The 24,992-nt window shown below is 53.9% G+C and overlaps 1 protein-coding gene across 2 annotated transcripts; it reads right to left on the reverse strand.

Moving 5' to 3' along the window:
- Positions 1–71: 71 nt before the first annotated feature.
- Positions 72–20,360, reverse strand: DUOX2 (dual oxidase 2). Of its 2 annotated transcripts, none has more exons than XM_054642095.2 (33): positions 20,282–20,360; positions 19,497–19,580; positions 17,548–17,712; positions 16,113–16,300; positions 14,815–15,016; positions 13,996–14,162; positions 13,852–13,912; positions 13,636–13,732; positions 12,648–12,735; positions 12,211–12,313; positions 11,909–12,072; positions 11,324–11,490; positions 11,052–11,170; positions 10,171–10,308; positions 9,466–9,579; positions 8,660–8,862; positions 8,287–8,472; positions 7,641–7,866; positions 6,948–7,041; positions 6,581–6,756; positions 6,307–6,367; positions 5,747–5,842; positions 4,849–5,027; positions 3,707–3,937; positions 3,384–3,483; positions 3,216–3,265; positions 2,938–3,065; positions 2,598–2,751; positions 2,229–2,461; positions 1,922–2,080; positions 1,576–1,731; positions 1,338–1,466; positions 72–909 (listed from the first exon to the last, which is right to left on the reverse strand). In XM_054642095.2, the coding sequence occupies exons 1-33, from the start codon at positions 20,343–20,345 to the stop codon at positions 787–789; spliced, it is 4,605 nt and encodes a 1,534-aa protein (XP_054498070.2). In that variant the 5' UTR covers positions 20,346–20,360; the 3' UTR covers positions 72–786. The 2 variants fall into 2 exon arrangements, with proteins under 2 accessions (XP_054498070.2, XP_054498069.2); XM_054642094.2 differs by having other exon boundaries at positions 6,298–6,367.
- Between the last annotated feature and the right edge of the window lie 4,632 nt (positions 20,361–24,992).

The raw sequence follows: 24,992 nt of genomic DNA on the forward strand, positions 1-24,992 counted from the left end.
GGCCAGCACTATGCCACAGGTATTACAAGTCCCCAGGTGACCAAGACCCAACCACAGGAGGCAAGAAAGTGTTTGAAGACTTCAATCAGCTTTATTTGAGCTCAACCACAGCCTGCAAAAGCAGCAGTGATGCAAAGCCAGGCATTACTTGAACAAGTACAACTGATTCCTGATTGAAGGACTGACACTGCTGGAAGAAGCCAATGCAAACACAACTAAGACTTTATGCAAACCCAGGGAAGGCTTGGAGAGTTAACAAGCAGGCACTGAAGAGTATGTGAGGAGAGCTGTTTCAAAAAGAGGGCTAGCAGGGAGCTTGCTGGCTCCTCACCCCATCTGTTCACCACATGGGTCTTGGAACAAAGTGCTGTGAATTCAGGTTGTGCAGGCACCAAGCTGCTCCCCAAAGCTGGTCAGAGACATTCCCTGAGTCCCTCAGCAGAGCAGAAGCTCTGTCCTGTGCCATTAAGGGAGCAGAGCTGGGTTTAACTGGATTGGAACACCATCATGACCCTGCCTGTGGGGCTGCAGGGATGTGTGGATGGTAGCAGGGCTCAGGGGTTCTCACTGGGGCCATGTAGGGCAGTGCTGGGATGATAAGGCTTTACTAGCACACAGGTCTCTGCTGTGTGGGTCTCAGTATCCCTGCACTCGGCTCTGGATGGCTTTCACCTGGGCAGGGTGCTGGGTGGGAGCCTGGGGCCCTGGCCACTGGAAGTATTGCTGCTAGGTGCTAGGGTGACAAAATGCAGCTGCAGCCAGAGGGTGGAACAGTGTGGGGTAGGATCAGAAATTCTCATAGTGATGTGCAAAGTAGGTCTGGTCCTTCTTGTTCATGTGCCGGCAGGCCTGCTCCACACTCTTTGTCATCCCGGGTGGGCCACAGCTGAACACCCCGATCTTCTGCACCTGGGGAAGGAGGGAGCCAAAGGGTCAGACTGCAGCACCAGTTCTCCCCACAGTCCAGCCCCCCCTTGCTCTCTGACAGCTTTGGGCATGGGTGCTGGCTGAGCAGCCTGTCTCAGCCTCTAGAGGCTTTTGGGGAGGTTGTCCCATTCCCATGGAGCTGCCAGGGCCATGGAGGAAGGATGGGAACCCCCCAGCTCAGGTCAGTGGTTGCAGCTGGAGTCCTGCAATAGCAGGGGGTGTTTGGCTGGTATGGGGCATTGCTGACTCCTGCAGCTCAGCCTGGCTCCAGAGGGAAAACAGGATTCCCCTTCTACTTTGTTCTTGGTGCACATGCCACTGAGGTCTCCAGGACCTTGGGGACAGGCTGGGACCAGTCCTCCACAATGGCCAGTGGGTGCACCTCCTCCTGTCCCCAGCTGAACACTGACCTCAGGGTGCACCTCCTGCAGCGAGCTGAAAAAGGGCACGAAGGGAGGGCGCCCAAAGTGGGTGATGGAGCGCAGCCCCGTGAACAGGCTCTTGTTCAGCACCTTCTGGAAGTGCCGCTCACAGATGTACTGAAAGAGAGATTGGTGCATGTCAGATGGCCCAGCACAGCCCAGCACAGCCCAGTGTGGCCTGGCATGGCATGGCCTGGCACCCTCCCCCTTGTATGCCCAGACTCACCAGCATGGTGGTGCGCAGATCAAACTTCTCAGCCAGCTGTGTGATGTAGATGTGCACAGAGACCAAGCCGTTCTTGTCTGACTCCTCCACCTCCCGGATGATGTCTGTCAGCCACTCAAACTGCCTCTGCGTGCGCGTCACCCAGATGAAGTAGATCTGTAGAATGAGGCCCAGAATGGGGCCAGCATCCCCATGAATGTCTATGGACCCCACAGAGGATTTTACCCCCAAAGACACCAGCAGCAGCAGGAGGCATCTCAGAATCACAAATCAATTAGGTTGGAAAAGATCTCTGAGATCATTGAGTCCAACCTCTCAGGGGGGCTTGTCTTTCAGATACTCTTACCTTCTTACACAGCAGCTTGGAGTTTATGGATGACTTGAAGACCAGGTCCTTGAGAATGGATGCGAAGGGAGTCACCCCGATGCCTCCTCCCACCAACACCGACACCTCAAACTTGTTCCATTCTTGGTGGCCCTCCCCAAAGGGCCCATCCAGGTAGAGCTGGAAGGGAGACAGCAGTTAGCAGAAGACTCTGCTTGCCCAGGCCTTGGAAGGGCTGGCGAAGTGCCTCAGGCTTGGCACAACCCATTGCCAAGGTGCTCTCTTGGGCTCAGATGTCCCCATGGGTGACACGCTGAGCAGGGCTCACCTTGGGCAGCGTGCCGAGGAGGGCCAGGCTCTTGGGAGAGTAGAGCTCGCGGAGGCGGGTGGTCCAGGGCCCGACGGCGCGGATGTGCAGGCTCAGCGTGTCGTCGTGCGGGGCCGAGGTCAGCGTGAACGGGTGGTACTCCGTGGTGCCCAGCCCCACGCAGGCGATGCGCACCCACTGCCCGGACTTGTAGTCAAAGTCCTGTGGCCGCTGGAACTGCAGGTGGGTGACACCTGTGGGGAGGTGGGAGGGGGCTCCATTGAGTTGGAGATGCTGAGATGTTGATGTTCCTGCAGCGCTGCAGCCCCTGATGCTCTTGCAGGGAGCCTGGGCTGGGCTGGTGCTGGGTGGCCTGGGATGTTGTGGTACCTGAGGGCAGGAGCTCGGCTTTCACCACACTGATCTCCACCTTCTTCCTGCTCAGGCTGTACAGCTTGTCTGCGCTGTAGATGAGAGCTGGGATGATGAAGTAGATGTAGAAACGGGGCTGCTGGATCAGTGCATAGCTGCCATGGATGATGACCTGGGCAGGGAGCAGAACCTTTTAGCAAGGAGAGTCATCACCCCAGGGATGATTTGGTGGCAGCCAGGAGTGGGGCTACCATCTCCCTTGGGACTACTTCAAGCTATTCCATCTCATCTCACTGACTTGACCTACAGGCTTGCAGCACATGGGCACCATCCCTCCCTTCCAGCCCCAATCCTTTACCAGGATGTAGAGCAGCACGTAGAGGTGGTGAGTGATCCAAAAGCCCTGGAAGCTGACGCGCCGGAAGTGGCGTGTGGCAAACACGTACATCACAGCAAGGACCACGAGCAGCAGCACTCCTGTCATGCCTGTGAGAGAAGAGTTAAGAGGGGCTCTGACTGGACTGGGCAGAGGGCTGCCCATCCTGGACACAGGTGTGCAGGTCTGTCTGCTAGGACAGACCTGGAATAGTTTGGAAGAACCACCTGGAATAGTTTGGAAGAACCACCTATTCTCACCTGGAATAGTCTGGAAGAACCACCAGTAATACTTCTGTGGGAGCTGTGACCTGGAGAAGGACAAGAGATTGCACCATGGAGTGACCAGAATGAACTAATGGTTTCCATTTTCATTTCTGTCCATGCCCAGGACACTCTTGTCTGGACTCTGCTTCAAATTCCACCTACCCATCATTTGTAAAGACAGTGGAGAAAAGGCAGGACAGCACGCTGAGAGGTGTGACTGAGAAGATGTAGACATTCACTACGTGACCCGCAGTGTGGAGCACTGTAAGAGAAAAAACACAGAGAAAGAAGCATCAATTGACGTGGATGGAGATGTGTCAGACTCTGCTGATGTCCCCTGGGACCTGGAGTGACTCGGAGGACTCCTTTTCTGTAGTGCAAGGCATCTATGTCTTTGTAAGGTCTTTAAGCTTCTGTCTGGTCCTGCCAGGGGGTGATGGGCTGGTCCTCTGCTGGTGGGTGGCAATCCCCAGCAGCCCACCCACCTGAGAAAATCAGGGCTGCCATGGCAATCCAGCGGTGGAAGTCGACGGCGGCGTCGAAGGGGATGTAGTGATTGAGGAAGGTCTCCCGCAGGACAGTGATGAGGTTGCGGCACATGGTGAGCAGGATGTAGGAGTACATGAAGGAGATGGAGGCAGCTGATCCCCGGGAGATGATGATCCCCACGAAGGTGGTCTGTGCAATTCCAGTGCTGGGGGATGCAAAGGCGTAGTCTGGGGAGAGAGAGCAGAGGAGGTGTCGTGTGCCCAGCGCTGAGGGACATCACCCTCCCTGCAGCAAGGGGACAGCCACCTGTGTGGCTCCACCAAAAACGGGACACCAGGGATGGGTTTGTGTGGGGAAAGGGGCACAATGACCCAGAACTGCTGGATAACAGGGTGTCCTTGGAGATCCAGGGAGGAGAATGTCCACCTGGGAATCTGTACTTTGGGACTATGGCCTCAGATGGGGAATCCAATATAAGAGGTGTCCATAAACTGAGCGAGTCCAGTGGAGACCACCAGGATGAGTGGGAGCTGCAGGACATCACAGAGCTATGTCTATGAAAGGGAAAGGCTGAGGGAAATGGTATGAGAGGTGTCCATAAACTGGAACGAGTCCAGTGGAGACCACCAGGATGGGTGGGAGCTGCAGGACATCATAGATCTATGTCTATGAAAGGGAAAGGCTGAGGGAAATGGGCTTGTTCAGGCTGGAGGCGATGGGTCAGGGAAGATGGCTGTCTGCAGCCATCTCATGGGCACCCAGAGCAAGTCTTTCTCAGGCATGCAGAGTGGAAGGATGTGAGGCAAGAGCACGAGTTTCACTGTAGAAAACTCAGGTTTGAATCCTTGAAATTCTCCACAGGGAGGATGGTCAAAAACCAGCACAGGCCCAGCAAGGCAGTGGAATCACCAGCCTTGGAACCCCTCACACCTTCTCTAGACAAGGCCTTCAGCAGCCTCATTCAGCTTTGGGAAAGGGTTTTCTCTGAGCAGGGCATTGGACCAGACCCTTCCAGAGATCTCAGTCCAGGGGAGGACTGACACTGCTGCCCAAAGTTGTGCCCATCATGCCCCAGGAAATCCACCAGCGTTGAGGCAGGAAGCCCGTGCCCCCTCAGCAGGGCAGGGTGGGCACTCACAGTAGGCTCTCTCAGCAAAGACACCAGCAGTGATGGCAGAGAAGAGGATGACACAGACGATGTGGCGCCGGTAATTCTCAACGAAGCGCTTGAACTCCTGGATCTTCTGCTGGACTCTGTTCCTCTCGTACTTCTTCCGTCGCGCTTCCGTGTACAGACGCAGCTGGTACTGGTTTGCCCTGGCAAGTACAGGAGTGTTGGTGTCACTGAGGTTTTCCTGGCAAGGAATGGCTCAGGGCCCAGGTCTGGGTTTCCTTTTTTCCCTGTCACATCAGTAACAGGGGTGACCTGCAGAGCACACCATCTGAGGGTGATCTCGGGTCAGCCTGCTCTACAATGCCTTCAAAAGCTGGTAACAAACCTGGAGGAAGTGACTCACAAATGAAACTGTAGATGAGGACTGTAAATTTCATCGTAATATTCAGCCATCAAAAAATTATCTTCAAAAGGGGAACTTCCTTAATTGGTGCAATTAAGGCAATCCAAGATATGGCCAACAACAACAGCAGCTGAACTGCTTCCTTGAAGAAATACTTGCTGCTTCCACAGCAGGGATGACCAAATTCTCTCCTGCAGCGCTTGTAGGCAGCCCAGGAGAACCAGGAGGAGCACAGGCGGGAACTGTCAGACAAAACCCCTCTCCAAAAGCCACTATGCCAACCTCTGGAGTGAGATGGCCACTTCATCTGTTTGGAGGGTTTTTTTGTAGAGGCACATCACCCAGACCCAGCTATGGCACTGTCCTGCCAAGATGGGATTCTGTAGCTCCTTGACCAATGAGCGCCTCCTTGGAGCAGCGACATTTGACTAGAGGGCTACCCAGTCTGACATGGATGTGTGAGAAACAGCAAACAGGATAAGCCTGAGCCTCAAAAGCACAGCTAGTGAGGGGACTCACTTCCTTCCTGGTCTCTTCCTCAGTTCTTGGCCTTTTCGCTCCATGTAGTGACTCACAGTGTCCAGATTTGGGTCTTTCTTCTCCTCCGAGATGGTTCTGTGGAAATAGAGCTATGTCAAGCCCAGAGTTCTATTTGCTAGGAGTGCTTGCTGAAATTTACCCCTTTTCTCCACTTCCCATCTCAGGCTTAGCTGGGAACGGGTCCAGCTCTTTTCTGCAAGCCTGCCTGCATTAACTCCAATTGCACATGGTCTGGATTCACTCCAAGATAACCCCTCCATCTGAAGAGCAATGCAGGACTCCCATCCCCACACAGAGGATGCAACAGGGCTCTACAGTAGGCAATTCCCCCTTCTGGCTGTGCCTGGGGAGGGGGCTGGCAGCCCCACTCCCATGGGGCATGGAAGGGGGAGCATGCACTTCCCACCCCTTCCCCAGTGCTGGGAGCTCCAGCATCTGGTGGGAGCATTTGTTGGGGTGGAGGACAGATGTGAGCCAGGACAGGAAGAGATGGAATAGCCACAACTGTGACACTAAGGAAGGGAACTTACCCTCTTGGCTCGTTCTTTTTTATGAAGGAGACACAGTTGTGCAGATTTTGCTTGGAGACCTCAGGGATACCTTTGAGGAGACAAAAGGACAAACAGCCATTCAGAAGGTGCAAAACAAGTTTAGGAATCTCCTGTGGCTCTAAACTGGCCCAAACATCACACAGGAAGCAGCAGCTGATGCCCCATTACTGCAGTTGGCGTAGGGGTGCTGATGGGGCAGGATTTGAGAGGTGCCCATTGCCTGCAGCCCTGCAGGAGCTGGGCTGTGCCAGTGCCCACAGACCTTTGACGCAGAGCTGGGTGAGGCGCAGCTCGCTGTCGTGGTCCCGCAGCATGTAATGGAAATTCTCCCACGTCAGCTCATCCCGGTCCTGGAAGCCTGAGGCCCGGAACATGGACTCGGTCACCTGCTCTGCCTGTTCTCTCGACAGGCAGTTGTTGGAGATCTCAATGAAGGACCTGGAGCAAGGAGGTGAGATGGGAATACCAGCTGAGTCCCTCAAATAACACAGAGCAGAGTCCCAGGCCAATTTCATGGGAGAAATGGGCTCTTGGTTGCACTTGTGCACAGAAGCATGGAAACTGGGAGCTGCTTCTGAAGACATGTCTACAAACATTGTGAAAACATTAGGAGAGAGGAGGGAGAGTACCTGAGCATCCTCAGAAACTCCTCCTTGGAGAGGAACCCATTCTCATCAATGTCATACATCCTGAACATCACCTTGGATTTCTCCTCTGGGGACCCTTGTGGGGAGAGGAAGAGGCAAAGTAAAAACAAGATCCTATCATCATCAACAAAGACTATTTCATATGTTGGTTTTGAGTGTCTGGACCCTGTAGCAGTGGAGCCTCACCCTTCCACTTGACTTTCTCAAGTGCAAGGTGAAATATTGGGTAGACACACATTCTTTCTTGTGCATTATTTTTCAAAGTGTGCTTTTGCAGAACAATGATTTTTCTGGGAGTTGTTTTGATTGAATCTGGCATTCAACACCTCCACCTGTGAATCCACCATTCCAGTGGTCATTCATGGAGAATCAGATATCAGACACAGTTGCTATGACCTCCCAGGTACAGGATGCACAGGATGTCCCTTCAGGAGAAAGGGCTGACGTGTCTGTGGTGGTGGGAGACAGCTCCCCTCATGAACCATCTTCCAGAAAACGCATTTATGTTGTCATGCCCCATAACCCAAGCTGAAGCTGTCCTGAGTGAAGGAAATTTTAACCTATAGCAGTGTCTGCAGATTGACCTGCTGTGTGAATCATGTCCTCCACTCTGACAGAGCCTAGAAACAGGTCCAAGGGCAGCAGACAGGGGCATTAACCAGCTCCAGCTCCCACCTTTCATGAAGACCACCAAGATGTCCAGGAATTCCCGAAAGGAGATGTAGCCATTGCCATCTTTGTCAGCCAGGGAGAACATGGACTCCACGAACATGGAGTGCTCTTTGAGCCCCAGGGCTTCAGCAAACTCAGCCCTGCTCAGCTCACAGGTGAGAGACTCCCTTGCCTTCTGTGAAGATTCAAAGCTGAGCTCCCCAGCATCGGATCTGTCGATTTCCAGCACCTGCAGGTTGTGTCCCACAAAAGAAATGCTGTGAGTGATGGCAGAGCAGAAGGCTGGTGTTTCCTTCCTGACCTATTGCACAAAGACTGGTGGCTCCCTGGCACCAAGCTCATGGCAGATGCCATGGAGAAAATTCCATGTCCCTCCTACACAATGTGACTTTTCACACTCCACATGACTGACCGCTCTGGAGACCTGTTACATCACCCAATAGTCTCTTTGCCACTTTAGATACCTGTATCACTGCAGGAGATCTCCCCTTGTCTTCTGCAGAGAAAAATGTATTTACTGGAAATATTGGCAGCTTCCTTGTGTATGATTTACCAGCTCTTCCCGAAAGCACCAGCCCCAATGTTCATTGTTTAACCAATACAGAAATACCTTCCCCCATGCAGCAGGGCTTGCTACACCTCTACACACCTGAGCAAACAGGTGCCTGAAGAAAGTCTCTAAAATTTGTTTTCTCTGCTCCTGGGTGACTGCCCGTTTCATCAGGCTCTGCTCCTTCATCTCAGACAGATGCAGGTCAAATCTGCTCTCCTTCAAGTAGTCTCTGAGCTTCCCAACAAAGATGCTCCTCTCGGCCTCCCCATTGAAGAGCAGCACCTGCAAAGGGCCCACAGACTGGCTGTGATCACCACAGGCTCAGCTCCATGGCATTTGCTGGACCTGGTGGTACTCAGGAGGCCACGACCTCCCTCCAAGGCCTTACAGTGCTCCCAGTTCCCCCAGCTGGGTGGTGCAGAGGACTGTGGAGCGTCCAGAGCAAGGTGCCATCACCCATGGCACTTACCAGGTCATACTCCTTGGGGCTCTTCAGGAGCAGAGCTTTGTTCCCTTTGTTGTTGGAGAGGATCACCTCCACTCTTGGCTGGGCTTTCAGGTTGATGCTCCGGAGCACAGACCCTCTGCTGTCCAGCACTTTGAGCACTTTCTCAGCTTGGAGCTGAATGTAGACGGGACAGTTGTCTGTCTTGGGCCCATGCCACTCCATGGCTGGTGGGAGAGAGCACAGGACTCAGCTGGAAAGGTTCCTGCTCATCTCAGAACCTCCTGCACTGAGAGGCAGTTTGGGAGTGATTTCATGACCAGGAAGGTCTCTTAAAGGAATAATGATATCTCTTACTGCAGAGCTCAAGCACATGGACACAGGAGGAGTACAGGCTATGGAGCAGGGAGGATTTTTTCAGTGTGCAGAGTGAGGGGGGGATACTGTCCCTGTCCTGGAGCTACTGGTGCAACTGCTGTGCACAGGTTTCCTTCAGGCAAGGTGTGGTCTGGGGAGGATTGGAGTTAGAAGGGCACAGGAGGACTCAGGTTGGAAGGAGCTCAGGTTGGAAGGGTATCTTGCCCAACCTCCTGCCCAGAGCAGGACCAGCCACGTCAGGCTGCTCAGTGCTGTTTCTGGTCAGGCCTTGGGTAGGATGGGCTACCAAGCTCTCTGGGCTCCCTGTCCCACTGCTTGACTGTGCTCCTGGGGAACCAGTTCCTCCTTACATCCCATGTGGGTACAAGCCCCAGGCCCAGCCCTGTCTCAGAGAGTGCCCTGGCTGCAGCAGCAGCACCAGATGCCACCGCAGGGCTGCCAGTGCCACTCACCGTGTACGGCCTCGCCCGACACCTCCCTGCGCACGCTGGTGCCCTGCTTCCTCTGCAGCTTCTGGAAATCCCTCTTGCGGAGAGCAGCAACCACCCAGGCCACAAACAGAGTCACTGGGGACACAGGGGAGAAAGGGGCATGAGTGTTGCAGACATCTTTCATGAAAAATCCTTTCTTTAAGATTTTTCCTCCTGAGAAGCTGAGAGGCCTCAGGAACAAAATCTAAACAATGGTTATTTGCTGCTGTGGAATGCAACAGGTGCATCTGTGATTGGCCCATGTTGGTTGTTTCTAATTAATGGCCAATCACAGCCCAGCTGGCTTGGAGTTATCATTCTTTTCTATTCTATTCTTAGCCAGCCTTCTGATGAAATCCTTTCTTCTATTCTTTTAGTATAGTTTTAATGTAATATATATCATAAAATAATAAATCAAGCCTTCTAAAACATAAAGTCAAATCCTCATCTCTCCCCTCATCCTCGGACCCCTGTGAACACGGTCACACATGAGAGACCACAGAGCTCCTTACCCCCCTTGGCTCCCTCCTGGTGCCCAAGGGCCCTGCCAGCTCAAGCACCTCAGCAGAGACCAGGACTCAGCAGCTCCTGCTGGGAGGTGCTTTGTCCATGTGCACTCAGCCCCTCTCTCTGGTGGAGAGGTGGAAGAGGAAGAGAGTGACAGGAAGAGGAAACAGAGTGACAAACCCAGGGGCAGGCAGCAGAGGACAACGATGATGATCCCGAAGCCTGCGCCACTGCCTGCAAAGTAGTCCAGCACCATCATGGGCGTGCAGTTGGCCAGGAGTTGAGCTGTCAGCTGCTGGGGCTGGGGGCACGGGTCCCCTGCAAGGGGGAAATAGGCTGTGAGTGTCATTGTGCCCAGCTCACCTGCATCCCCCCCAGGAGCCTCTGCATTAAGATGTTGATGGGGTCATGGCTGAGTGACCCAGCAGTGCAGAGCTGGAGTGCTTGATTTAAACTCCACCTCTTGGGGACAGCCTTTGGGTTTGGGTTCAACTTTTGCCTGCCACAGCAAACCAAGCACAGAAATGGACTCAAGTGCTCTGCAGGTTCAGCACCATCCCCTCTCCTGTTGGGATGGGCTGACCTGGGCCAGAGCAATCTGGGGCTCAGAACCTACACTCATCTGGATGCTGCAGGAAGTCCTCCTGGTGTGACAACAAGGAACACACACCAAGGGAATAAAAGCACCTTGCAAGGTCTGGAACATTGCCCACATGTAATGCTTACAGTAAATGGGAAGATGTGGCAAGATTCCAAGAGGAAAAGGCATTTTGCCAAACAGTAATGTGCGTTTTTCCCTTGGGATCATGCCTGCCTGCACTACAGCCCTCTTTCAACATCTACATCATGCATCAACATCTTGCTCACAAGCAACCCCATGCATTTTGTGCCCATTTTACTGGTTTAGGGTCATAGCAGGTGTGAGGCCTGAGAAACTCCAAATCTGATGTGTTCCCTGTGCCATTTTCTCACCAGCTGTGTCACTGGGATGGCTCTGTTTCCCTTGCTGACTGGCAGGAGCCAGTCCCCCCCTGTGCCCTCCCATTGCAGGGTGCACTCACCCTGTCTCCAAATGAACACGTGGGGCTGGAGCTCTGTGGGTTTGGCAGAGGTGACAGAAGTCAGCACGCTGTGAAAGGTGGTGTTACGGATCTCCCTGATCTCCTCCTCTGTGAACAGCCTGGGGAAAAGGACATGGAGACAAGTGGTTACCCCAGGTGTCACTGACCAGCATTGGGAGGGAAGTGAGGAAGCTGGAGGATGCTTTGTCCTCCAGTTTTCATGTGTTACTGGGGTTTGCAGAGCAGCTCCCAGACAGGGACAAGGCCATTACCCATTCTTGGTGTTTTCGAACCAAAATCTGTCGCCATCACGCAGGCGCAGGAACTGCTCCAGGATGATGGTAGAGAAGAGGGAGCCACCAGCCTCCAGCATGCCTCCAGGGAGCAGCTCCAGCCCAGCCAGGTTGTTGCCATACAGGGCAGCAACCTTCTGCAGGACCTGGTGAGAAACCCCCACCACACATCGGTGAGCACAGGGAGTTCTGCCAGGGCACCAGAAGTGTTGGCAAGCCTTAGGAGGTGTAAGGAATGTGCATTTCCCAGGCACCACACACATCTGTGGGCTGGGAGGATGCTGAGCCTCACACAGCCTGGAGCCCATGGCTTGAACTTGAGCAGCTGAGCATCACTCCCAGGGCATCTCAGCTCTAGGAGAGCAGAGTGCCCGGTGGCACAGGAGTGTAGCACTGGGGCAGGATGGTTTATTCATGCCATGAAATTACACAGTTACCCCCTTGCAGGCATGAAAATCACCCAGAGCAGGACATGCACTGATCTTCCTATGAAGCTGCAGAATTCAGTTCCTGCCTGGAACAACCCATCACCATTTGTCCCACATACATTCCTTGCCCTGTTACCTGTGGCTCCAGGTGTGGGGCAAGGTTTGACCAGTTTTGGAGAGGTTCCAACCCAAAACGCTGCCGGACTTGGTTATAGGTGGGCAGGCCAAAGTCTCTCCCTCGCTGGATCCAGTTGGCCACGTAGTCGGAGCGGGAGTACCTCAGGGGCCCGTACCAGTAATCTGTGGGGGCACATGCTTTGTGTGTCTGTAGCTCTCTGCACCTCCATGAAAGAGGCTGAGCTGTGTGGCTGGGTGCTGATGAAGGAGGCAATGGGACCTGCCTCCCCACCCTGCCCAAGGCACAGCTGCAGTACAGACCTTGCAGATCTTCCACCACAACGTTGTCCTCCCGCTCTGCTATCTGCGAGCTCATCCCCAGCAGGAGCTCGTCCACATCTTCTGCCTGCTGCAGCCCGGGGCTCTGACAGGCACAGGAAGAGCAAGTGATTCCTCTTGCACAAGGGAGGAGGACAGAAAGCAGCCCCACAACCCTGAACCGGTGCCCCCAGGGGTGTAGGGGAACCAGGGATCTCTTCCAGGCTCATTTTCTCCACATCAGCTCAGCCTCGAGGTCTGGGCCTGACACAGCTGAAGGCTGGGGATGCTGGATGGGGAGGAGCTCTCACCCCTTGTCTGGCTGTCATGCTCTGCACCCAATTTCCCTTACAGACCCCTGTGGAGTGCCCCATAACACAGAGTGAGGGATGAAGCCCCCCTGCCACATCCTCAGGACCCCCGTGCTCCCTGCCCTGTACCTCTCTGCTCCAGTAGCTGTTGCAGAGCCGCACTGCTGGGAAAGAGGCACCGGAGACAGACACGTTCTGGAACCTGCACCTGGTGTCCCTGCAACAGCAGAGAAGGATTGAACCTGCACCTGGTGTCCCTGCAACAGCAGAGAAGGATTGAACCTGCACCTGGCGTCCCTGCAACAGCAGAGAAGGATTGAGCCCACAGCCTGAGCCAGGGCTGCCTGCAGCTGCCAGGGCTTGCCTGTCTCAGCTGGGACATGGGGAAGGGACAGAGACCATCTGCAGGAGTGACGGGGGGTAGGGTGATTGGGAGAGATGGAGATGAGAGATTTGGGATGTTAGGTTGTGGAATTTGTGATTTATTGTAAAGGGCGTGGGTGCAGGGGCCCTGCTTGGAGCTGCCAGCCACAGCTCACAGGCTTGAAAGAAAAGAGTGGTAAAGAGGATGAGAGAGAAAGAGAGAGAGAGAGAGTAAAGGAGGATAAGAGAGAGAGGCTCTTATTACAATACAATAAATCTTTTTTGTGTTGAATATTCTAATTTTTGCTAACTCATTTAGTACAGTATATAAATTTTATAGTATTTACATACAGTTTATAAGAATTATTACACTACTAGATTGTGTTACATTTTAAATTTTAAAAATTACTCTTTGGACTTTTTTTGCTTAGTTAGTAGGGTCTGCTCTGACTTTTGGACTTGCTTGTAAGCAGAGGGTATTGTTTCATTAAAAGGGGATTACTTTTAGCTGGTCAAATTATTTTTTTCAATTGTTTAGTAACTAAGGCATCTCAAAGCTTGCTTTCATTTCAATTTCGCTTATAGTTTCTATATTCTCAAAATCTTTTGCTAGACAATCATATTTATAATGCTTTCTTTCATCTTCCCCAACGACCATCCCAACAATGACCGTTCCCAGTCACCAGCCCAGCTTGGGCACTCCCTCCCCTCACACGGGCACTGCAGTCCCATGGTCCCACCAGGCTGCTCCTACCTCTTGTAAACTCCTGGAGGCACCATGGTGGCCAGGAATTGCCTGGCAGCTGCCACAAATTCAGGAGAGATGCTGGGGTCCAGGTGCTGCTGGTAACCTGTGGGGCAGCAGCCAGGCTGGAGGCAAAAGGAGCCAAGGCCCCTCTCCCTCCCCACCCACCAGCTCCCCTGGTCCCCCTGCCCTGCTCCCAGCCCTCCACTGCCTGCCCACCCTCACCTGGGTACTCAGGGACCCGTGTGCCCAGCAGGGTCGGCAGCCACTCGTACAGAACGATGCTCTAGGGAACAGGGAAAGTGGGTCAGGGCAGAACCAGGCAAGATCTTGGGGGTCCCAGCAGAGCTGGGGGGTCCCAGCCCTCACCTGGAAGGTGGCGATGACCCTCTTGCGAGCGTGCTGGAAGAGATCCTCATCAGACCAGGCAGGATGCTGCTGGGCCAGGGCTGCGGCCACGTGGTTGTGGTAGCGGAACCAGGCGATGCTCTCAGCCTGCAGGAAGGGGTTCTCATTCCCCCAGGCACTCCCCAGGTCTGCAAGAGCCACCACGACCGTCACTGGGGCTGTCACCGCTGGGTCTAGCTTTGCCCGTGGCTGGAGGAGCTCACCCAGCCCTGTGGGCCCAGCCCAGTGTCCCCTTGTCCCTGGAGGAGCTCACCCAGCCCTGTGGGTCCAGTCAGTGTCCCTTTGTCCTTGGAGGAGCTCACCCAGCCCTGGGGGTCCAGCCCAGTGTCCCCTTGTCCCTGGAGGAGCTCACCCAGCCCTGTGGGTCCAGCCCAGTGTCCCCTTGTCCCCTTGTCCCTCCTTCTCCCCAGCCAGACCAGCAACCTGGGCCAGTGAGAAACAGCACCAGGCCCCCAGCATGACCAAATATTGGGCAGGTGAGGAACTCAAAGCAAGCTGAGAGGGTTTGTGTCAGCAGCATCCCTTTCCCCAGAGGAGTTCAGCTGGGATCAGAGCTGCTCTCTGACATTGCCACCTGGCATGTGGCCTCTGGAGCTTCTGGCGTGTCCTGCTGGGGCTCAAATCTCCCACCCCCTTGGGAGACTGCCTGCTCCCCCACAGCCCTCCTGATCCACCAATCCTGCCTCTCTGCATCTTCTGCCCTTTCCCCTTTCCTGGGCTCAGCTCCAGGCCCCCCTGCTCCCAGCCAGGGATGAAGAGCCATTGGGATGCCACCCTTACCGTAGATCCCTTGGGGGCCGCCCTGTCCCGTGGATGGATCCAGTGCCTTCCACATGGGCACCCTGCCGTCCGTCTGCCTCGGGAGGCTCCCGCTGGGCCCTGCTGCCAGCTGTCCCCCCTGGAAGCTCCTCAGGGCATCGCTCCAGGAGTGAGAGGGGCCGTAGATGGAGCTGCCATCCAGCCAGCCCGTCACCCCGTTGGTCTAGGGCAGGCACAGGGAAGAGGCATTAACAGGGGCCAGGGTTTCACTGGAAAGGTGTAAAAAAGAGGTCTGGAAAGCCCCAGTCTGTCTCTTTTGTTCTTGCAAAGCAGGCTGCTTTAACCTCATTTTAACATGAGCTCTCAGAAAGCAAATACATACACAGACAATCTCTACGCAAACTTCAGGAGTTAGTGCCAGGTAGAGGAAATAACCAGGTACAGGCTTTTCAAAATTACATTTGGGATTGTTTTTTCCCCAATTATTTTGGCTATGCCCAGAAGCAGACATCTGTGAATCCCTGTGTAGGCTGGAAGGGGACTAAATCCATCTCTGGGGAAACTGGGAACACCAAAGCTTTCCCCTCTGATCTCACAGTAGGAAGACCCACTATCCTGGAAGCATGTTGAACATCTCCCCTGCCAAATGTTTACATGGAAACATGCTTTTTATTCTGAAAACATGCTGGAGTTTCCAATTTTTTAAGCTTTTTAATATTGATAAAAACATGACTTGTTAAACAGGTCTCTTCAGGGTTTGTCATGTGAAAGGTTTAGGGGGATGTTTCACTTTGGTGATTTTGGCTGGGGAGATCTCCAGCATGAGAAAAATCTGGGGAACACAAGCAGAATAGCAAAATCCAGAGAAATTGGGGAAAAAACTGAATTTATTTTCCTAAATTACTGAAATTCAGGGAATTCTGAAATTCACCACAACTTTGTGACAGTGCCAGCTCAGCTTTGTGATACATTATTAAAGACAGGACTTGGTGCCTAAAACAATGTGCAATAATTAACTAATCTAATTACCTTTTAAAATAATTAATAAAAACAATGTGCAATAATTAACCAACCTAATTACCTTTTCTTCATTCAGGAAATGCTTTGACCCTGGGCAATCACTAGCATTGCTCAATGTGAAACCTGGAAGCTGACTTTGGGTTCATTTAGTTGGTTCAAACACTTGAGAGATGTGTATTTTTAGGGATGTAGTAGCGCTCTCCTTTTATTTTTGTAAATTATATTGGGTGTTACTGACCCCAATGGTGGGTGGAGAAGAATTTGGGCAAAAGGCAAAGAGCAGAGGAGAGCACACCTACCTGTTCCCGGGGGCTGTTGGGGCTCTGTCCCGTCTCTGCTGCCCAGCGCGCGCGCTGGAAGGGCAGGACCACGTCTCCAGTGCCAGCAGGGTCAAACACGGCGTCTCCAGAGGGGATGTAGATGTTGAGGAACTCAGCAGGACAGCCGGGTTTCTCTGTCTCCAGGATGTCCAAGAGCACGTGGAAACCTGGCAGACACCAGAGTGTGGTCAGCAGCTGCCAGCACGGGAGCAGGGCAGCAGGAGGGCAGCTGTGGGCAGGCTGAGGGGACCACCACGAGCAGCCAGGGTGACCCAGACCAGGCTGAACAGGGCTGGAAGGAACCTGGCGTTCTGGAACAAGATGACCATTGAGATCCCTCCCTTCCAACCCAAACATTCTATGATTTCCCAGAGACAGACCTAAGACTGGAGACCTAAGACCCCGCTGAGCTCCTGGGAGACTGAAAAAACTGTTCCAGCTTGCAGCAGAGTAGCCCAGCACGGCTCTTATCGCATCTGTCCGGTGTTTTTGCCGTGGGGCAATTCCGCTGCTAGAAGAAATGAGGAAATTCCCAGCTGACAAATATCAGCACTTGGGTCAACTGGCAAAAGGTCACCAAAAGCCCACAGGAACTCTCCTAGCTGGACAGTGCTGTGGTGAAGCCATATCCTCTCGGGGGTCTCTGTGGTCAGGATGACCCCCAGGTGTGTCAGAGAGTTTCTTTTCCCAGCCTGGCAACCAAAGAAGGAGTTGGGATTCTTCTGTTCTGGTTTTCAAGGTTGTTTATTTTCTGTTATCTATAACATTCTTTCTCGGACCTGCCAAGGTCTGTCTGGGTTGAGGCACACTGACCACCTTCAGTTATCTTTTATACTAAAAACTATGTGTACACTACTTACAGTAATTTCCCAATACCTATCACCTATGTCAGACAGTGAGTTTCTACTCTAAACCAATCCAAAAGTGCCACCATCACCCAGAAGATGGAGGCTAGGAAGAAGGAGAAAAAAGGGCAAGGCACACCCAACTTTCTCCATCTTGGGACCCCAAACCCCCATTCTAAAAACCCCAAAATTCTACTTTTCCACCCTGTGACAAACTAACTATCATTCTACTTAAACTTTTGTGGCTTGTAAATCCTCGTATAAGGTTGGTCATTTTTTCCATGGCTCAAAATCAAAGGCACAGGGGTCTTGGGCTCTGTGCCAAGGTCTCTGAGCCCCCTGGCAGGGGCTTGAGCCATCCAGGACAGCCAGAGGGATGTCCTGGGCTCCAGCAATACCCAAGGAGTGTGATATCCACAAGTGTCTGCCGGGTCTGATATCCACACGTGGGTCTGCTGCGGAGCGCTGGGCAAGGAGCGCTCTTATGCACAGCCTTGGGTGTGTGACAAACCAACATTTTTCCACCCAAACCACAGTTTTTGCAGTGAGTGTAAGGCCCCGTGTCTTACCAAAGAAGACAGCCAGCACGGTGGTGTTCCTGCGGGAGGGCAGCCCCGAGGGTCCCCGTGCCAGGGCGGTGCTCAGCTGGCGCGCGTTGGGCACGCGGGGCTCCTGCAGCGCCTGGTACACGCCGTCCGCAAAGCGCGCCGGCAGCAGCCGCAGCAGCCTGGCTCCTGCAGCACCAAAACACAGGGGAGCTTGGGTCATGGGGGTGCTGTGCCACCCAGCCATGGCAGGACACGTGGATGTGTGCTCAGTCCCAGAGGACAGCGAGAGCATGGCGTGGTGTGACCGTGTTCACAGGAGTCCAAGGATGAGGGGAGAGAGGAGGATCTGACTCCATGCTTCAGAAGGCTGATTTATTATTTTATGATATATATTATATTAAAACTATTCTAATAGAATAGAAGAAAGGATTTCATCAGAAGGCTGGCTAAGAGTAGAATAATAAAGAATGATGACAAAGGCTTGTGGCTCAGACAGAGAGCCCGAGCCAGCTGACTGTGATTGGCCATTAATTAGGAACAACCACATGAGACCAATCCCAGATGCACCTGTTGCATTCCACAGCAGCAGATAACCATTGGTTACATTTTGTTCCTGAGGCCTCTCAGCTTCTCAGAAGGAAAAATCTTAAAGAAAGGATTTTTCATAAAAGATGTCTGTGACAGCGTGGGCTCTCAGAGTGGCCAAGAACATCCAAGGTTTGGTGGCATCGCCCAGAACTGCTTGCAACACTGGAATCAGTACTTTTAGAGCCAGGAGGGACCCTCATCTCTTCCAGTTGTCCTTCTCTTGTCTGTGTGCTTCCCTGCTGCTTCCTGAAGGTCTGGGATGGTGCTCCAGTGAGTAACTGGAGTGATGTTGAGCTGCCCCATATTAACAGTGTAATCCTACAGATTATGTGGTGTTTTCCAGCACCATAGGGAATAGCAGAGGGAACAGCCAGAGACAAGTGTGAAGATGAGAGAGAAACACCCTGATTTTGCATACACTGCTGGTCCCAAAACTGAAAGGCCCAGAGGCAGGAGGTCATTTCTCACTGATTTTAAAAACCTTGTCACCAGTGTGGTGGGCTCCATTTACTGGAGCTCCCCAGAACTGGGGGAAATCCTGAATTCCTGCCTTAGTTTGTGGCTTCGTTTCCGTATGTCCGTTTCCAAAAGTTAAGGTCTGATCTGTCTACTCTAGAAGAGGAAGACCTGGTCTGTCAGGGCTGGTTTTTCCTGTCAGGCTTTGGTGTTACTAAAGGCTGGTGACACACATGTCATGTGGGAGAGCCCTTTAGACTCCAAGCTGTGCAACTGCCACTGCATTTTGTGCCAGTGTGTCACCAGAGCAGTGACCAACCTGCCAGAAATGAGGATTCAGAATCTTCAGTGTTTTAAGTAAGATCCTGCCTGATCTGTCCTGGTCCCTGGCTCAGGGACATCTAGAGTTGAGCCCATGGCTGTAGGCATGAGGAAACAGTTCACCAATGGCACAGGGAAATCCCAAATGCCTCTCCCAGTACATGGTATCACTTCTTGGTAGGGCAGAAAATCAAAGGTTCAGCATGCCTGGACCATGAGTTCTTCTGCCTTGTGTTGAATCCTTGTTGAACTGTGTGCTGATTTTGGCTAAAGATGTTTTTTTTGCAGCTCTGGGATCCCTGACCACCACAGAAACACCTGCTGAGAAGAGCTGAGTCTATTCTGAGATATCTCATAAAGGCACAGCTTTGCTCTGGGGCTGACCCAACACCAGCATGACCAGGGCAGCAGCAAAATGTGGCAATGCCAGACATGGGCAGTCTGGCCCCTCCATGCTGCTCCCACAGGGCTCTCAGCTGCCTCTAGGGACCCCTGAGAGGTGGCTTTATCTGCTGACCTGCCTGCTTCAGGCTCAGGTCAGGAAGCCCAGTGCCCGAGGAGCAGCTCACCTTGCCCATGCCACCCCTGCCATCCCTGGCACTCACCCACAGAGCCGTGGCTGTGGTGCTGCAGGTTGTTGTACCAGCCATCGTAGCGCTGCACCTCCCACGAGATGCTCTCCTGGGCTCCTGGGACAGACAGAACCCACCCCATGAGCAGCAAGAAAAAAGCATGGAACAAGCATCACCACTAGAGAATTGTATTTATATTGGGATTTTTTTCCCATATTCTTTCTGAAACTTCCCAATTATGCAGGTTTTCAGATGAGTTTTACATTTCTTTTGAGGGACAATAGCTAAAATTAGAAACTCATGTGTGTGATCCTGATGTTCCCAGATCAATTTGTGGCCACCACTAGTCTAATCCCAAAAGACATTCCTTTTCTCTTTCTCTCACTGGATCAGAAACCTCTCCTTACTTCTGACTCCTACAATGTCCATGTGAGTCAAGGAAATACTTGGCACTTTTGCATCAGCCTTATTTCCTTCATGTTAATTTTTATTACTTTTACTTTTTATTTTGCTAATACTAGCAAAGCCTTCCAGCTCCAGCTAACGAGCTGTGCACTCAGCTGCCATAGGGCAGTCTCTCCACCTGCACTTTGCTCCAATTTTTTCTTAACTCCTCACAAGCTGCATCACAGAATCATGGAATTTGTGTTGGAATGGACATAAACACCACCTGGTTCCATTCACCCTGCCGGGGGCAGAGACACCTCCACAAGAACAGGGTGCTCTGAAATGATGTCCTGGGGTCAGAGGAAATTCCCCTGAGGGGCACCAACTCCCCAGGATCTCCCCTTGGGTTCCCCTCCCCAAATCACACTTACCCCCCAAGGTCCATGTTCCCACCAGAGCCACAACCAAGCTCAGCATCGCTGCTGCAGGTTCCATCAGTCCTTGGAAGCAGAGAGCTGCAAATGGAGAGGAGAAGGGAGGGAGCTGCAGGTGGGCTCTTCCCAGAGGCTGGAAATGTGGAAAGAGCAAACCTCAGCTCCTTCTTGTGGTTTGTGCTGCTGGGTAAAACCTCACTGCTGCCATCATCCACCAGCAGTGCCTGCTGATTTGGGCTCTGGGAAGTTGGCAGGAGTTGTGTGAGACCCCATCACCTGGGGATGTGTCAGCTGGCCTGAGAACCCCTCTCTGCTGGAGCAGGAGCAGTGGCCCTGCCTTGGGGTGTCCCAGTGCAAACTCACAGCTCACCATCTGCTCTGTTACACAAAACCCTTCATAACAGAAACAGGCACTTTTCAGCTGGAAGTTTTCCCTGCATTGACCCATCCAAGCAAATCCAGCTGTGAACATGATGGAAAAGCCTCAGCACTCAGTCAGACAGCCCAAAGTGTGTGATGGGACAATCTGATCCCCTCTGAGCTGACCTGATGGCCATCCCTCCTGACCAGCCTTTCTCATGGTGCTTTACCATCCCCTTTCCACAAAAACCCTGGATCCAGAGCAGATTCCACCACTGGGAACTGAACATTTAAAATCCCAGGCAACACCTGGCAGAAGAGAGGGATTCTCAGTTCTGAATTGTGGAGTGACTTAGAGTCACAAATGTGACAATTCCACCTACCACTGCTTTCCATGCACAGAAATGCCAAACCTGAATTTAACTCCAAGACAGGGTTTTCCACTAAATATGGCTCTTTGTCCCTGGTTCAGTGTACATCCAAAGATCAGCACTATTTCAGAAGAGCTATGCTGCCAAGAGATGCAGCAACACACAGGTTTCAGCTTTTTCTACATCACTCTGTCACATCCAAATTGATGTTTCTAATTTTTAATTTTTTTTTCATTAATTTAATTAAAACTGAAATAAAACCTGGTTTTGGAAAGGCTTACACATTTCCAGCAGCCTTGTAGGTTTTATATTTGATTTACTGAGAATTGCAGTGGGGATTTTTCACCTATAACTCCCAGTGGTGCAAACTGCAAAACACGATCCCATGTTGAACTGTCTGCTTGGAAAACAAAGAGATCTTTGACTTAAATAAAACAAACTGATCTGAGACTTAAATATTATCATTTGCACTCACACTGATTACATTCATCAATTTAAGCACTCATCACCAGGCTGTGAGCAGAGCATGTAACCTGTGGTCAGTCCTTCTGCCAGACATTCCTGTACTTTTGGTTTTTTGCATTAGAAAATAAGTTGTATCTCAAGAAGTGACATTTCCACGCTCCTTGACCATCACCACAGCTCTTCCATCCTTTCCACCCCACAGCCCTGTGCTGAGCATGGTCTGGGGGATGTGAGATTTACTTTGTGCAGCTGGTGGGAACCAGAGGCTCTGTGAGCACCATTCTGTACAAAGAACAGGAAAGTTTGGCTCCCAGTGAGTGACACATGGAGGTGCCTGTGATCTCTGGCAGAGGGGCACAGTGCTGTCACCATGGCCACAGGGACAGGACTGTCCTGCCTGGAAGCTCTGCCTGGTGAAGCAGCTCCTTCCCTGGGCAGGACAGCAGCTGCTGCCTTGTGCAGAGAGGTCTCCAGTGCTGCAGAAAGGGAGATCCCAGAGACACAGCTGGATTTATCAGACACAGCTGGATTTATCTCCTCCTGACTCCAAATGTGCAGCTGCCCCCCATCCAGAGCAGGGTCTGAAGGTGCCACAGACGTGGCTCAGGAGACACAGAGCAGAGCCAAGGCTCACAGCACATCACCACAGCCACAGCACATGTCACCTCCCCTTTCCCCCTGGCTCTTCTCACAGAGTGCCAGCACAACAAGTGTTTTCAAATTCCTTCTGTCACTGAGCACACCTCCCTTGTCCTCAGGTGTGGGAATGACTCTTGTCCCAAGCCGTGAGATGACGTGCCGGTTCTCATGAACCCTTTATCTCCTTACACCCAGGAATTAAAATCCACTCATTGCCTTATCAATCCGAGGCTCTGCAGGCTTTCCAGTCTGGATCATGGCCAGGGTGATACAGTCACAGTGGTCATCTCACAGACTGGGCCTTGAAGCCCATGGTGCAGCTTGCCGAGGGAAAGTTTGGCAAGTTTGGGTTATTTCCACAGCCTTGTCAAGCTTCCCAGGAATATTGTAATGATGAGCCCTCCAGACTCTGCTTTTCCAGAGATTCCCTGTGCCACCTTTGGAAACTCACTCCTTCCCTCTGCATCTAGTGAGATTAAACTTGTCTTCTCCCATCAGAGAGGATCCCTGTGTCCTGTCAGAGCCTGGAGCTTCACACCCCCCCAAAAACCATGTGTCAGTGCAAACACAGCTTCCCACAGAGCAAGGACCTCCTGCTCCACCTGATCCCAGCAGATTTTAAAGATTTAAATGTAGGCTCCCCTAAACTTTGGGCTTCAGCCTCCAAGAGTCCCCTGGGCTCTCCCTGGAGCCACAGGTCACCTGGGATTGTGGGACACACCAGCATCCTGAGAGAGCACCAGCCCCACGGCAGAACCTGTGTGGTCACCCAGAGCACAGCAGATCCAAGGCATTCCAGGAGCCTGGAGCCTGATCCCTATGGTCCTTGTGAGCCACAGCTCATTTCTATCTCTTCCCAGAGCTGCTGGGACACAGCTGGGGGCTGCCACCTTCCCCCACATCCCAGTCAGTCCTGGGATTTCAGTCAGTCCTGGCTCCATGTCCCCAGCCCTGGGTCCCAGAGTGTCCTAGAGGTGTGCACAGCCCCAGACAATCTGCACGAGCCGTGTCCCCAGCCTCCCCCAGTGCCCCAGGGCACAGCAGGGGCTCCGTGCCCTGGAGGAGCATCAGGGGTCTCTGCCTGTGCCCGCGCTGTCTCCTGTCCCTGGCAGGGACACGCTCTGTCCCGGCAGCGATGGATGTGCGGGGCTCCACCGCACCCTGCAGGTGAGGCCACGCACGGCTCCAGCTCACCGTGCTCACTCACCGCCCGGAGCATGGGGACACGGGGACACGGGGGGACACAGCCCGACCCTTCCATCTCCTGAGCTCCAGCTCACCGTGCTCACTCACCACCCGGAGCATGGGGACATGGGGACATGGGAACCCTTCCATCTCCTGAGCTCCAGCTCACCGTGCTCGCTCACCACCCGGAGCATGGGGACACGGGGGGACACAGCCCGACCCTTCCATCCCCTGGGCACGGCCCCATCGCAGCGTGTCCCCACAGCGGGATGTGAGGAGGAGTAGCCCCAGCCCCTGTCCCCTGCAGAAGCGAGAGCCCCAGCCCGTTCCCTCCAGAAGTGACAGCCCCAGCCGCTGTCCCCTGCAGCAGTGACAGCCCCAGCCCCGCAGGTCGCAGCGTGCGCGGGGCCGGAGGGGTCGGGCGCACTCCCGGGCCCGCAGCTCCAACGCAGGCGGGAACGCGCGCGGTGCGACCCCGCGGACAGGCAGGGACACGCGTGGCCCCGGTCCCGGTCCCAGGCAGGGACACGCGTGGCCCCGGTCCCGCTCCCAGGCAGGGACACGCGTGGCCCCGGTCCCGGTCCCAGGCAGGGACACGCGTGGCCCCGGTCCCGCTCCCAGGCAGGGACACGCGTGGCCCCGGTCCCGCTCCCAGGCAGGGACACGCGTGGCCCCGGTCCCGGTCCCGGTCCCGATCCCAGGCAGGGACACGCGTGGCCCCGGTCCCGCTCCCAGGCAGGGACACGCGTGGCCCCGGTCCCGCTCCCAGGCAGGGACACGCGTGGCCCCGGTCCCGGTCCCGGTCCCGATCCCAGGCAGGGACACGCGTGGCCCCGGTCCCGGTCCCGGTCCCGATCCCATGCAGGGACACGCGTGGCCCCGGTCCCGGTCCGACCCCAGGCAGGGACACGCGTGGCCCCGGTCCCGGTCCCGGTCCCAGGCAGGGACACGCGTGGCCCCGGTCCCGCAGCCATCCTCCCAGGTGCGGACACCACTGCCTCAGACACAAGCAGGGATCGCGAGTGTCCCTGCCCCGCGAGCAGGACACGCGTCCCCCCCGCCATCCCACCTCCCTGTCCCCCACGCGCGTGTCCTCCATCCCTCCCATCCCGATCCCCTCCCGGGCCGTGCCCCCGGTGCCCGCGGTCCCCCCGGTGCCGCTGCGGCCTCACCGGTAGCGCTGCGGGCGGCGGGAGTGCGGCGGGGCGGGCGCTCCGCGCGTTACATACGGCCCGCGCCCTATAAGAGCGCCCTGCGGGACGGAGCCGCCCGCAAGAGCAGCAGCAGCAGCAGGAGGAGGAAGAGGAGGAGGAGGTAGAGGAGATAGAGGTAGGGGAGGTAGGTGGTGGGAGGGGGTGGCACCCCCACCCCGGTCCCTGCGGCGGGGGGCTGCGAGGGGAGGATGCTTCCCACCTGCATTAACCCTCGGTTTCCTCTACTCCACCCTGTTCCAGGGGCAGGAAAGTGCAGCCAGGTTCCCTCCTCGCCCCTCTTTCCCCCGCTGGGAATTGCAGTTCGGATGTTTCAGTTTCCAGGGGACTGGATTTTTTTTTTTTTTTTCCAATTGAAAATACCAATCTGCAGCCCTGAGCAGCCCAGCCAGGATTGCTGTTAGCCCCAGCTGGCTCTGCCACCAGGAGTTTTTTGGCTGAGCACTTCCAAAAAAATCCTTTTATCTTGATTCATTC

Source organism: Agelaius phoeniceus, chromosome 13, assembly GCF_051311805.1.
Source record: "Agelaius phoeniceus isolate bAgePho1 chromosome 13, bAgePho1.hap1, whole genome shotgun sequence".
Lineage (NCBI taxonomy): Eukaryota > Metazoa > Chordata > Aves > Passeriformes > Icteridae > Agelaius > Agelaius phoeniceus.